General features: G+C 40.9%; 1 protein-coding gene across 1 annotated transcript; it reads right to left on the minus strand.

Moving 5' to 3' along the window:
• Positions 1 to 6,427: 6,427 nt before the first annotated feature.
• On the minus strand, positions 6,428 to 14,204 carry LOC149823061 (cysteine-rich receptor-like protein kinase 10). The gene is made up of 6 exons (XM_089980430.1): positions 12,701 to 14,204; positions 9,857 to 10,026; positions 9,494 to 9,704; positions 9,100 to 9,337; positions 8,435 to 8,585; positions 6,428 to 6,952 (listed from the first exon to the last, which is right to left on the minus strand). The coding sequence occupies exons 1-6, from the start codon at positions 14,202 to 14,204 to the stop codon at positions 6,659 to 6,661; spliced, it is 2,568 nt and encodes an 855-aa protein (XP_089836556.1). The 3' UTR covers positions 6,428 to 6,658.
• Positions 14,205 to 15,092: the final 888 nt, after the last annotated feature.

Below are 15,092 nucleotides of genomic sequence, written 5' to 3' on the forward strand. Positions count from 1 at the left end.
ACACAAACATCACAATTTCCAAAAGATTTTTCTCCAAGGAAAAATTTTCAATGAAGAACCTTGAATGATCGCTTGGTCATAAGACCCATATCTGAAGAGCAACCAATTGAGGGCCTGAGGCCATAGTTTAGAAAAAGAAAACAAGAGCAAGGATTTCAAAAAGGCAATGAGTTTCTTCAAAAAAATTTCTTTCAATTTTTCAATTTCAAAATAAGTTTTTCTGACTTTCTTTCAAGGATTTTTGTATTGCAAAAAAACATTTTGTCCAAGGCACACATGGAGCAAATGAATCCACCGAACAATCACAAGGAATCAAGCAACAAGCGATCCCAAAAGGTACCAAAAATTAAAATTAATGTGTAATTTCTTGGAATAGTTTTATGCAGATTAAAGTGCTGAGCTGGCATACCCATCCCATCATGGACGACGTAAACAAGAGAGCAATGATCCAAGGCAAGGTTGTTAAATGCGATGAGGCGAAGTGAGGCGTTGAGCATGTTATGAAGCGAGGCGTGGAGCATGTTATGAAGCGAGGCGTTTTAGCGTAAGCTTCATAATCAGAATAATAAAATATATAATATTAATAAAATAATAGAAATTTGCTTTTAGTTATTTTAGTACAAAATCATAAGAAAATAAAATAAAGATTCATCACCGATCTCGTTTGCCATTAACTGAACACACCAGATCCATATCTAAATCTGACTTTTGTGTACAAGATCCCAACCCAAATCCATATCCAAAATTTGATAAAGGTAGAGTTTAATATGGATCCAGCAAGAGGATTTTGCATTGATAGCCAAACTAAGTGCACACCATAGTCACAAATACCGGCTATTTTTTTAAATATTGTGATTTTATTGTGAGATTTTAAAAAACGGATACAATCTCGAGAAAAATGTGATATTTCAAAATATCACCAATTTTGAAAATATCACATCTTTTATCACAATATTTTCTTGTTATAATGTGATCTTGGCATTTTTATATTTTTTGCCTATATTTTTCTACATAGTTTATCTGATATATATTAAAATTTTAAATATACCAATATTTTTTAAGATTTTCCTGAGGAAAATAAATTTTACAGATTATCATGACATTTTCCTTTTTCAAGAAAATCGCTAATTAGATTTATGACTATGGAATACACACGCATCTAGACGGGTGCATGCTAGCATATCAGTAATTAAGTACACTTTGTTCTTTTTATTATATCTCAGGTGACGTCACATGGATACGTATACAAACATGGATGTGATATATGGATTCGAGACATGAGTACATTATATGATTTTTATGCAAGGTCAAACACAGTGATGATATATAATTATATATTTCTTAAATTTAATATATAACTTTTGATTTTTTCATTATGAAAATCTACTAAAATAATATACATAGTGTCTCTGTAGGCCTTGTCATGTCTTCATCCTTGTGACATAGAATTCTCAAAGTATTAGGAGGTCATAAAAGTCATCTTATGAACAAATAAAATATAAAAAGGCTAAAAGAAATATCAACGCTTCAGGTACTGAGTGTGCGCCTCGCCTGTGAGGCGTACGCTTCAAGTACTGAGGCGTACGCCTCTCACAACATTGATCCAAGGTACCTTGGACAGTTTTTCGTCCAAGGTCGCTTGGAACTGATCAGATCTTCGTAAACAAGCAATCAATTAGAAGGGAAAGTGCTAAGGTGGCATCTATGAGCCCCAGTATTTCCCACCACCTAGCTAATTATATTTCATATGAGTATCCCTTTTGTTTAGACCTCCCACCATACGAAGGAGGTTATATGTCCCCCTCCCCCGAAATGGGCATCTAATGCTCGGGGGTCCCAAAAAACACCATGTATTTAAGCATGTGTGTTTCGTATCCCCGTGTTTGTCAGCATTAATTAGCATTGAAGTTTGATGCAATTGCAAAGACTTAAGTACCCTCTTTTCCATTGGTGCCAAAAAATTAAAATGACAATTCTAGAAAATGAGTGGTTGTAAAGACTTAAGTGCCCTGAATATGATTATTTAAGACCCAGTCTGTGCACTGCAGGATTATCCGAGAAAGAAATCTCTCCTGGAGGAGGTCATGAACATCAACCCTCTCACTCTCTCTCTCTCTCCCTTCTCTTTCTGCTTCTATGCACATCCAACAGAAGATCTTACATTGCTCCATCAAGCACCGGTTGACCTGCACATTGACTGTTGTGGAGCCTGATTCAAAGTTTTTACCCTTACAGGAGGAGGGTTTGGGGGCTCCTCCCAGCGTGGGTAGCATCATTCAACTAAATGAGTTGTAGATCCGGATTCAGAGTTTTTACCCTTACAGGAGGAGGGTTTGGGGGCTCCTCCCAGCGTGGGTAGCATCATTCAACTAAATGAGTTGTAGATCCTGATTCAGAGTTTTTACCCTTACAGGAGGAGGGTTTGGGGGCTCCTCCCAGCGTGGGTAGCATCATTCAAATTGATTCATTGTGGAGCCTGATTCAGAGATTTTGCCCTTACAGAAGAGAGGTCTGGGGGCTCCTCCCAGCGTGGGTAGCATCATTCAACTTGATGAGTTGTGGGGTCTGATTCAGAGTTGTTGCCCTTACAGGAGGAGGGTTTGGGGCTCCTTTTAGCGAGGATAGCATCATTCAACTTGATGAGTTGTGGAGCCTGATTCAGAGTTTTTGCCCTTACAGGAGGAAGGTTTGGGGGCTCCTTCTAGCATGGATAACATTATTCAACTTAATGAGTTGTGGAGCCTGATTCAGAGTTTTTGCCCTTACAGGAGGGGAGTTTGGGGGTTCCTCCCAACGTGGGTAGCATTATTCAACTTGATGAGTTGTGGAGCCTCATTCATAGTTTTTGCCCTTACAGGAGGGGTTTGAGGGCTCCTCTCAGCGTAGGTAGCATCATTCAACTTGATGAGTTGTGGAGCCTGATTTAGAGTTTTTGCCCTTACAGGAGGAAGGTTTGGGGGCTCCTTCTAGCATGGATAACATTATTCAACTTAATGAGTTGTGGAGCCTGATTCAGAGTTTTTGCCCTTACAGGAGGGGAGTTTGGGGGTTCCTCCCAACGTGGGTAGCATTATTCAACTTGATGAGTTGTGGAGCCTCATTCATAGTTTTTGCCCTTACAGGAGGGGTTTGAGGGCTCCTCTCAGCGTAGGTAGCATCATTCAACTTGATGAGTTGTGGAGCCTGATTTAGAGTTTTTGCCCTTACAGAAGGGGGGTCCGGGGGCTCCCCCCGGCGCGGTCAGCGGGCGGGGGTCCAGGGGGGTCGCACTTGGCGGGGGGGCTCGGGGGGCAACGCCTCCCAACCAAATTTTTTTGGGGCCTTGTATAATTTTTTATTTTCTTTCCCTCTTTTAACTATCGAAAAAGAGCAATAAAGTGTTTTGTTTAATCGTGGGGCTCATGTTTCCTTCGGTTGTTTCTTGCTCGAGGTTTTCGTAACACCCCTTCTCACGATTTTTCTATTTTTCTTTTTTTGTTTCTTTCCCACGATTTTTCAATGACTCCCCTACAGCGATTTTTAGTGTTATTGGGTCTCTAATGAGCCCTACAGCGATTTACAGTATTGTTTGGTCTTCCAACAACAAGTTATAGTATTATCGGGTTTTTCTATAGTGATTTATAGTGTTTTTGGGTCTTTAATGAGCCCCACAATGATTTATAGTATTATTCAGCTTTCCAACAACGATTTGTAGTATTGTTGGGCATTTCTACAGCGATTTGTAGTATTTTCGGGTCTCCAACGAGCCCCGTAATGATTTATAGTGTTATCCGACCTTTCAACAATGATTCGTAGTGTCTTCCGCAAATCACTATAGCAATTTGTAGTATTTTGGGGTCTCCAACGTGCCCCACAGCGATTTATAGTGTTGTTGGGTCTCACTATAATGATTTATAGTGTCTTTCACAAACCACTATAGCTATTTATAGTGTTATTAAGTAAGCAAATCACTGTAAATCGCTACCAGAATTAGGACCAACTTGTCAGGGTCATATCTCCCTAACCGGAGATCATATTCCAAATTTGTAAAAAGTGGTGTCTTTGTTATTGAGTCTAGTTTATTTCTGTAAATTTTTAGTGATTTTTATTGTCATTTTATTTCCCATTTTAACTAAAAATCAGACCCCTATTATTATAAAATTTATTCTGGAATGCTTCTTGTTGGATGTCTTCTCAAAACCATTATCGTTTGACATCCACATCTTGATTCTGGCATGCTCCTTGTTGAATTTTTTATTGATTTCTTCCAATCTTGCTTGGAACAAGCATATGTCTTTCTCACCACGACACCCTGTGTATTTTTTGACCAAGAAAACATTCTCACACTGAAGCCAACTTTTAAGGCATAATCATTATAAAATTTATATGCAGCTTCCTCATTATTAAACTGCATTTCTTCTACCGAAACATAGTCAAGAGTACTTCCATGTACATTCTCAATGCCTACACTTTTACAGTGTTGTGCAACTCAAATATTTTACAATAATAGGGGTCTAGTTTTTAGTTAAAATGAGGAATAAAATGACAATAGAAATCACTAAAAATTTACAATAATAAACTAAACTCAATAACAAAGACACCACTTTTTACGGATTTGAAATATGACCTTCGGTTAGGAAGATATGGCTCTGACAAGTTGGTCCTAATTCAGGTAACGATTTACAGCGATTTGCTTACTGAATAACAATACAAATCGCTATAGTGGTTTGTGAAAGATACTACAAATCGCTATAGTGAGATCCAACAACACTATAAATTGTTGTGAGGCTGGTTGAAGACCCAAAAATACTACAAATCGCTATAGTGATTTGCGGAAGATACTATAAATCGTTGTTGAAAGGTTAGATAACACTATAAATCATTATGGGGCTCGTTGGAAACCCAAAAATACTATAAATTGTTGTAGGAAAGCCCGACAATACTATAAATCATTGTTGAAAAGTTGGATAACACTATAAATCATTGTGGGGCTCGTTGAAGACCCGAAACACCATAAATCACTGTAGGAAGGCTCGACAATACTACAAATTGTTGTTGGAAGACCAAACAATACTACAAATCACTGTGTGGCTCGTTGGAGACCCGACAACACTAAAAATCGTTGTAGGGGAGTCATTGAAAAAATCGTAGGAAAGAAATAGAAAACAAATAGAAAAATCGTAGGAAGGAGTGTTACAAAAACCTCGAGTAAGAAACAACTGAAGGAAACATGAGCCCCACGATTAAACAAAACGCTTTATTGCTCTTTTTCGATAGTTAAAAGAGGGAAAGAAAAAAAATACAAGGCCCAAAAAAATTTTGGTCCGGGGGGCGCTGCCCGCCTGAGCCCCCCGCCAGGGGCGGCCCCCCCTGGACCCCCGTCCGCTGACTGCGTCGGGGGAGAGCCCCCGGACCCCCCTCCTGTAAGGGCAAAAACTCTAAATCAGGCTCCATAACTCATCAAGTTGAATGATGTTACCCACGCTGGGAGGAGCCCCCAAACCCCCTCCTGTAAGGGAAAAAACTATGAATCAGGCTTCACAACTCATCAAGTTGAACGATGCTACAGTTAGTGTGCAGGTCAGTCGGTGTTTGATGGAGCAATGTAGAATCGTCTGCTGGATGTGCACAAAAGTAGAAAGAGAAGGGAGAGAGAGTGAGAGGGTTGATGTTCATGGCCTTCTCTAGGGGGAACGTTTTACCTCCCTTGATTTTTTCTCTAGAAAGAGAGAGAGGGTTTTACAGTGTTTTACGGAGAAGAAAGAAGAAGAAAATGACGATGAAAAGTTCAAATAGATATTTTTGATGGCTCAGGTTTGTTTTGCCAGATGACCATCGGATCGCCGGCTCACCATCGTTTCGCCGGATCACCATCGGATCGTCGGCTAAGGTTCATTTCGCTGTGTAGACTTTGAAGAGTCAACATCATCCTCGACTTTCTGGATGAAGGACATGTTTATCCTTTTTTTGAACCATTTGTTTTCTTTTTTTGAATAAAGGACATTTTTGTTATTTTCTCAAACCGTCGTTTTATGGCAAGAATAGCAAGAAAGGGTACTTAAGTCTTTGCAATCGAACCAGACTCCAATGCTGAGTGATGACAACATACACGGGAATACGAGCCCCATGTGCTTATATACGTGGTGCTTTTTGGGGCCCCCGAACACAGACGTGGGGCTCAGTGAATCATCTGGGGTGAACATACACCACCCTCTCTCCACCATATGAAAGGGCTTTAAAGGGAAAGCTGAGCTAGCAAGGAGATTTTTAAAAAATGATTCTCTTTCCTAAGAAAAGGCCCTTATGTTCCATGAGAATGAAACTGACACGCCTTCTTCTTTCAAAAAAATAAACGAGCGGGCATTCCTTCTTTCACTTCTATCTTTATTACATATTTTTTTTTTGTTTTCTAGGAAAATGTAAAACCACTTGGCTGTTTGATCCAAATACAAGGTACTACATGACTTCTCCTCTTGTTGGGGCTACACCATATAGCCCTGCCCGCTTTGATTATCAAAGGCTTAGAAAATCAAAATGCTTCTTACAAATGATCATTACAAACACATAGTTTACTTCAATTAATCCATGTATAACATGACTAAATTTCCTATGTGGGTTCGATTAAATATGGGTAGAAATTCTTCAAAAATAATAGGCAGAGTCATGTCGAATGGCACCTCTACCTCGGTACAATTTCAGTGTTGGTAACCCCATTTACTGAAGATTGTGCCTTGCTTGATCCCAGGGCTCTTCTTCTGATAGTATATGCAGGTTCCGCGGGTACAGGAAGAGCCAAAGATTCACTCCCAAGCATGAGAACAACTGAGGACATGGTTGGTCTGTTTTCCGCATCTTCTTGAACACAGAGTAAACCAATATGTATGCATCTTAATATTTCACGAGTTGGGCTTGTCTCCCTCAGCAATGGGTCGATGAACTCCAATCCTTCCCCTTGACTCCACAAGCTCCATGCCTGTTTGTCAGTTTCATTTGATGTAATGAAAAGGTTTCTGTTAGTTGTAGTTTGAATAGGAGTGAATGTCGAAGCAAACAGCTAAAGTACTATATATGCAAAAAAACAAAAACTACCAGTGCAATATAGTTGTATTGCTGGAAGCCTAGAATGACATTTTCTGGCAAAATCATGATCACATTCATGGCAGCTGTGTGAGACCTCTCTCAAAGCATTGCTGGCATGTTTGTGCAGCACCATTGATTGGCCAAAATTTATTTTATTTCTGGCCCCCTGTGGTGATCTACGGCCAGAATACCGTAGCTGAAGACCTTATGAAACCAGTGTAATTTTTTCTAGTTTAGCATCTCAGGTGTTTCATATGAAAATTTGTCATAGTAAAATTCCATTTCTTTCTCAGGTAATTTTCATGTAGGCATCTAATCTATAGAAAAGTTTTGTTTAGCAGCTTCACGTTCCAAATGTTTTTAGATAAACGACCCACTTTCTCAAAAACAGATGACGACCACTTAATCACTTTTTAGTCAATCAACTCCAATTAACTTAGCCCTTTTTTTTTCTTAAATGATCCTACTCTAGTTTTTCTTTTCACGAAGAATGGGATACCACCCTCAGGATCAGAGACCCAGTTGTGCGGGCTAAGCTTACCGTACTTGTGGTTGCTTTCCCAACGGTGTAAACCCATGACACACCCTTGCCTCCTACGAGTTGCCGGGCTTTGGCTGAGCATAAGCAAATTTTTATTTCTTGCTCTCATTAATGCAAGGAGTTTGACACACATGGGAATGGAACCCTGTGGCCAAGGCCCCTTCTACTACATTATACCCATTTGGGCTATCCAATTTTACAGTTAAAATGAGACTGAGAGAGAGAGAGAATTTTACATAGGGATGTCAACAGGCCGCCCGATATCATACCTGAATCGGAATTGGATTGGTCGGATTCAGTAGCCAAATCCGGATCCGATTAAAAATGGTATTCAGATTCTGTATTATTTTTTTATTGATATTCGAATTCAAATCCAATTAAAACCCTAATCCGACTAGGATCCCAATCAGATTAAGTGTAAATATCAGGATTTAGATTAGTCCGATCTGGATTAGGTCCTATCTTTTTTCCATCGGACTCCTTCGAGTCTGAATCTGATTAGGTTAGATCCGATTAAATCGGATTCAATAATGCCTAGATGTCACCCGTTGACATCCCTGATTTTTTCATCTCAAATGGCTACTCGGATACTTGCACAGTAACCTTAACACCTAGGTGGCTAACCAATCAATTCCTGAAAAAGTGAGGCACTTTATGTAAATCGTTGGAACGTATCCAAGAAGGTTACACATTGAGTACATTGTTTTAATTATTTGCTACCCACTTCCAGGCCATGTCACATGGATAACACCCAAAAGGAGTTTATGTAAATTAACCAATGATTTGTTATTTATGGCTTAAAGTGATTGATAGCTAGGAAGTAATACAACTTACATATCCAACCAGACTCTGAGCTTGATGGGATAGATGAAATCCTTTGTTGAGTTGGCCGCTGATGATCTCCAGGAGTAAAATGCCAAAGCTATAGACATCTGATTTGATGGAAAATAACCCATCCATGGCATATTCTGGAGCCATATATCCACTGTGAAAACACACAAAAAAGACTAGTGTTGAACGATGAATTTCAAGTACTTCAGCAATGATGTAACTTCAAAGAAGTTGGCTTACAACTCATAGGTCAAAGGAAATAATACAGGGAGGGCAAAATGGTTGTTATTTATTTACACCACTTCGGTCCCAAATGAACCAATATTGGCTTGAACCAAAACAAGTACTTCATCCAATTAGGAAAAACTGTGATTTTCAAAGTTTTCTGTATGTCTATTTATAAAAACTTAAAATAAAGAATAAAAAAAGTGGACTTCGTTCAAACTTAAAATGATAGAGAAGAAGCGATGCATTTTAAAAAAAAAAAAAAAAAAAAAATTATTGTGCTATGGTCCTCTGTATTTAGTTTTGTCCGTCAAAAATAGGCTGACATAACACAAATAGATTATACTTGCCCGAGTTAAGAGGAGAGATTTCAATCAAAAAAAAAGAAGAAGAGAGAGATCAAAGGGACTGGCCCGAATTGCAAAGTAATACGGGAAGCTTACTATGTCCCAACAATGATTTTTGTATTTGCTTGACTCTGATTACCGCAGAAAATCCTTGCCATTCCAAAATCCGAAATTTTGGGGTTCATCTGCGCATCCAACAGAACGTTGGCAGCCTTGAGATCCCGGTGAATAATGCTGAGTCGGGAATCGTGATGAAGATAAAGCATCCCCCTTGCAGTTCCCATGATGATGTTGAATCTCTTTTCCCAGTCTAGCAGATCTCGCTTTTCTCTATCTGAATGTCATCATAATTATTTTACTCTCTCTCTCTCTCTCTCTCTCTCTCTCTCTCTCTCTCTCTCTCTCTCACACACACACACTCACACACACACACATGCATGCAAATATATAAACAAATGTTGTACAAAAGAAAAAGAGAATGTAATAATACCATTAAGAAAGGCATCGAGGCTTTTGTTCTGCAAGTATTCATATATAAGCAGCATTTCCTCTTTCTCCAAGCAGCAACCCAAGAGCCTAACCAAGTTTTTGTGTTGAAGGTTTGCTATCAATTTTACTTCATTCTTGAACTCCCTTAAACCTTGTCCAGAACTTCGTGAAAGCCTTTTGACAGCTATTTCCTGTCCGTTGGGAAGCATACCCTAAAGAGAAGAAAATTTAAACCTTCGTAAAAATGTGTAAAACTCGTTGGCATATCATCAACAAATTAACTGGTAGAGACCTGTGTAAACTCATTTTGATGTTCGATAAAAAAACAAAAAAGTAAAAAGAGGAAACCATAGAGTTACTATACCTTGTAAACAGGGCCAAATCCACCTTGCCCGAGCTTGTTTGCTTCTGAAAAATTATGTGTTGCAGTTTGTACAGTCCTTAGGCCTATCTGTGGTAACTCGTGGTTTGTCTCGGGCTTGTTCGGGCTACCGATATTAAGTAAGGATATCTCAGTTATGTATCTTAGCTTTTCTGTCACATCATGGGGAAAATAAATTGGGTTTTTAAATATAAATTATATATATATATATATATACGTGTGTGCATGTGATGTGTATGTGAGTGCATAAATGTGTGTATTTGCTGGGGGAGGGAGGAGGAGGTTTGTTGGAGAGGGAGCTCATGTGTGTGTGTGCGCGCGCGCTTGAACGTATATAAGCCACGGTTGTATGCATAATCTAATTAGAAAAACATATCCACAAGTTGTAGTCGCGTGATCCAGTATTTGGGCTAAGTACATGAAGTATTCGTCCTGGAAGCAGATCAGGTCATGCTGAACATGAGCGTTTTTGCTCATGCTGACATCGTGGCCATCCGATTTGCATTTTAAAAAGCTTAAAGGTCAACAAAACCACGTGGCATTCATCCAAAATGCAAACAGATGGCCGCGATGTCATCATGAGCAAAAACGCTCATGTTCAGCATGACCTGATCTGATTCCATTCGTTCCACTGGCCTGAGCCTTACGTCTAGGGGTGGCAATGGGGGGTCGGGGTGGTGGGTTGGGTCAGCATATCTCAACACAAACCCGGCCCATTTATTAATAAACTGGTCAGCAGGTCGGGTTTGGGTAAATGGGTTGGCGGGCGGGTTAGCGGGTCAGGTTCAGCTAAACGTGTAAACGGGTTGGCGGGCGGGTCGGCTAAATGGGTTGGTGGGTCGGGTTCGGGTAAATGGGTTGACCCACCCACCTAACCCGTTTATTAAATGGGTCAGCAGGGTTGGTGGCCATTTAATAAACAGGTTAGGTGGGTCAACCCGTTTACAACATGAATCCGTTTAAGTCAAACCCAAACCCGGCTAAGAAGCGGCTTGGTGGGTCGGGTTGGCGGGTCGTGTCAGATTTTGCCACCCCTACTTACAGCCTGAGGCCTGCCATCTTTGTGGCCCCCACATTGGGAGGCGTGGCGCACCACCATGGTACCAAGTAATGGATCTTCTCCCCAGGATGCACTGCAGATTAGGTTCTAGGGACCTTAGACGGAAAACTGTCCAAGGTATTTTGGATGCCGTCCATCATCAAGATGAACGGCACTCAAATGCTGTTAAAAAGGATGGTCCCCACCTAGATTGGTCGCACAAAAAATTTGGATGCGGTTCATTTCTTAAGTGTACGGCTTCAATGGTTGAAGAAGGAATGAACGGAATTCTAGGTGATGAACGGTTTGGATGCTGAAATTTGTCCAGCATCAAAAGCTTTGGATGGTTTCAGGGTGATGAACGGAATTCAAGGTAACTTGAAAAGTTTTCTGTCTTAAAGTATCTAGGACCTGATTTGCAATCCGCACGATGTATCTGCACACTTGAATTCATAGACGTGTTCGACTACGTTTATTTTGGTAGAGACTGTATTTTTTATTATGTTTTTTCCACGTAAAAATACAACTTTGGCATATTGTAGTTTTTTAAACCCTTAAAAAATCTGCATTTTACTATTAAAAACATTATACATCACGTTTACAAAAAAAAATAAAGAAAATGTAAACAATATGGCATTTTTCTATTAGGTTGTGCGTAGAGTGGAGTGCGTGTGTAGGGTGCATATGGAGAGAGAGAGAGAGAGAGAGAGAGTGTGGACCAGTGTATACAACTTTTTGAGTCCCCGTTGAGTTTTTTAAACCCTTAAAAAATCTGCATTTTACTATTAAAAACATTATACATCACGTTTACTAAAAAAATAAAGAAAATGTAAACAGGATGGCATATGGAATGCGTGTGCGGGAAGCATACGGAGAGAGAGAGAGAGAGAGAGAGAGATTGTGGACCAGTGTATACCCATGTGTCTTCTTCTTGTTCGGAAGAGGCATAGAGCACAAGCGACCAGGAGCACACACCCAATTGAGCTGATAATTATAGCAATTCTCTGAGAATTTCTTCCATTGCCTTCTGGATTAGGAAATAATAGATCATGTTAGCTGGCCACACCTATATTGTTTTTTGGATAATTCCAGGAACCACCCTCCCTCCCTCCCCCGATCATTGACTGCACTTTGGTTGGTCTTCAGTTGGTAAAACCCATGAGGTCCCCATGCCCACCAAATAGTTCACTCATCTTCGACCTGGGTTTCGAAATTGTGACGTCTGACATTTTTAAGTCAGCTCTTGTGGGGTTTTTTTAATTGATGCCTCTGTCGGACTCTATGTCAGCCCCCCATCTTCAATCTTATGATACAAGTTGATTTGATCAAATCTGACCTTACAGATTAGTAGAGCTCTTGGATCTTATTTTTTTATTGAAAAAATATGACTTTTTAAATCATAAAATTGTGTGCTGACAAATGTTGATTTTTGAAATACCAAAAAAAACCTGCGCACAAGTTGGTTTTTGGAGATTTAAACGTGGATCTTCACTAAATGAATAAAGTAGATCACATCGGTGGAGTTGGGTCTGACCAAAACAACTTGCATCAGTGAAATTCGGATGATGACATAGGGGATGAGTGAAAAAGTTAAAAAAGTAAGCCACCAGTGAGTCATCTCCATCTGAAATGGTTAATGGGGTCTAACAAAATAAGGTAAGTATTACAGTAATCCCTTGTTTTCAGGATATAAAGTAACTTTGTTTCTTTGAAAGAAAATGTCAAAAAATAAAAAACCCAAGAATAGAACAGGAGGGAAAGAGGTGAAAAGGATGGGTTGGACTCACCGTTACCGTCACCGCTGAATGTCCGTGGTTTGGGTGATGGCGGAAGCTCATCCGGAGGAGTCTGGGGAGGCAACGCGACTTCTTTGTCGAAGATGAAGGGTTTCACTCCGTACCTCACGCTGCAGCTTCCCCTGAAAATTTGGGCGCCCTGAATCCGATTGCAGCACTGAGGGATGTCATCCGTGGAATTCTGCAGGCAACTCCGGCAGTCGGCACCGGAGATGTCTCTCGTGCATTGAACCATCCCATACAGCGTCTGAGATCTGTTGAATATGTAAGACCCGGATGCAAACATGTTGGGTGAGTCAGTACCGGTGGCGTACATAGAAAGATTGCCGATGAATTTTCCCAAGGTAAAGGAAAACGTATCGGGGTTTGGTGCATCCTCAGGGTCGAGCATATAGTAGGCCTTGTCCTCGGTATCCAACTTTCCGGTGAAACTCTTATTGGAGTATCGTAGCTGACAGTAGTCGAACCAAACGATTGCCCAAGCGCTTCTGGGGCAAAGTTGAAGGATTTTAGTGGACGCATCCAAGGTGCACCGACGGCACACATCTTTGGGCACGTCGCCTCGACAGAGGACTTGGCCGTAGACTAGTTCCGAACTGCGACCGGCGGCGTCCGAATGGAAACCAGTGAGGGACGCGTTGGCTTTTAGGGACTGAAGCAGGGACTTCAGGTTCTGTTGGAAGACAGCGTTGGTCGCTTGGATTGATGATACGGAGCAACTCTTATTAAAAAAACTGGCATTAGCCGGTGTTGTCGGCGTCCTCGGCAGCGCTGCCGTTAAGTTTCCGAAGAAAGGGTAGATCTCATACCTTATCACACAGCTCCCAGACAGAATTCTGGCTCCCTGTCTATCTGAACAGCATTGGGAGACGGCATTTATAGAACTCTTTAAGCACGAATTGCAGAATTCCATTGACAAGTCCCTTGTGCACTCCACCAAGCCATATAGAGTCACGTTATCTGTATACGGGACGTCACCAGTGGCGTACATGAGGGTAGGCTTGTTGGTGGTAGCTGATACAGTAAGATTGTTGAGCAAGGATTGCGCGACCGGTTTGAACTGTGAGGGGTTGGAGATACCCATGATGTTCATTAGAGCAAGTTTGGACTCATCTACGACTCCAAAGAAATTGAAGCTATTGTAGCGCAAGAGGCAGTTATCGAACCATATGACAGCCATTCTCTTGTTGGGGCACACTTGAAGGATCTGAGAAGCAGCAGAGGCTGCACAGCTGCTGCAGACTTCATTAAAGATGTCTCTGTGACACTGCACCAAGCCGTGCACTTGGTCTGGGCTCCCGCCTACTGTGGTGTTGTAGAAACCGGTGACGGAAGCGTTGTCTGTCAGAGAAGTTAACAGTCGGCTCAAGTTATTTTCAAAGGTGCTGTTGGTGGTGTAGTTGAGAGCAGAGCTGGGGCAGTTGTAGTAGGGACTCTGGGCTTTGGTAACCTGGAACAAAGGGAGGAGGAGGAGGAGGAACATGAGGTTTGTCATCCCGCCCGTGATCATAAGGTCACGACGACTTCACTCTTTCTAATGCTGGAAACCAAGAGGAAGGAGTAGACTTGGTTTCTCATCCCTGTTAGGAGAAAGGATTATTGAAATTATCAATAATTATGTGGCACCAGTTTCCAAGGCACCACTGGATTATTGAAGAACTTCCATTTTGCGGATTGTTTCGTATCTTATGTGAAATAATCTTTGTTTTGACCTTGTCCCAACGTCCCATCATGCTTTTCCTAATATTTGAGTTGCACAGTGCCTTGTTTTCCACGTTCAAAGGTGAGTGCTTCGAACGAACAGCTCATTAATTAGACAAGGGCCCTACTTAATGGCGACAGGACCTTCACAAAACAGGATGTTTTTTTTTAACAACTACACCATTGGGTTTTGAACCTGCAACGTCCAAAGTGACGTGCACTAGCTCCTCCTACCAGACAAGCGGAGCCTCGGTTGGTAAAACAGGATGGGTTTTACAGAGCATGGTTGGGCTTCATGCTGACGTTTTTTTTTTAATGTTTACTCGTGTTCTTGTTGACCTTGGGTGGCTCTTCGTCGCCCACAATCCTACTTGTCTGTTCTTTCCTATATTCAATGTAATTATTTGTTTTTCCTTAAAATAAAAATAAAAAGAAGGTTCTTGCATTCTGGTGATGTCATTTTCAATCCTTGAACGAAGCCCACGGATGTGACACGCAAAGTCTTTTGGCTTAAAAGTTGTTACCATGATAGTGTGTTTTACTGGGAAACTGCATATTCGACATGTGGCAGGGCCATAATTTAGGGGTGTCAACGGGTTCAATTTGGTTCGGACTCAGGTGAAATCAAATTTGAACCAGATATTCGAGTATGGTATCGGGTTTAATAGGGTTTACTATATGA

This window comes from Nuphar pumila, chromosome 11 (genome assembly GCF_984573655.1).
Source record: "Nuphar pumila chromosome 11, dmNupPumi1.hap1.1, whole genome shotgun sequence".
NCBI classification, from domain to species: Eukaryota; Viridiplantae; Streptophyta; class Magnoliopsida; order Nymphaeales; family Nymphaeaceae; genus Nuphar; species Nuphar pumila.

Coding starts and splice junctions, on each gene's coding strand:
- LOC149823061 (XM_089980430.1), bottom strand. CDS start 14,204: ATGACAAACCTCATGTTCCTCCTCCTCCTCCTCCCTTTGTTCCAGGTT. Junction 8,586..9,099: donor AAAATCATTGTTGGGACATA/GTAAGCTTCCCG, acceptor GTGTTTTCACAG/TGGATATATGGCTCCAGAAT. Junction 6,953..8,434: donor CTCAGAGTCTGGTTGGATAT/GTAAGTTGTATT, acceptor ACTGACAAACAG/GCATGGAGCTTGTGGAGTCA.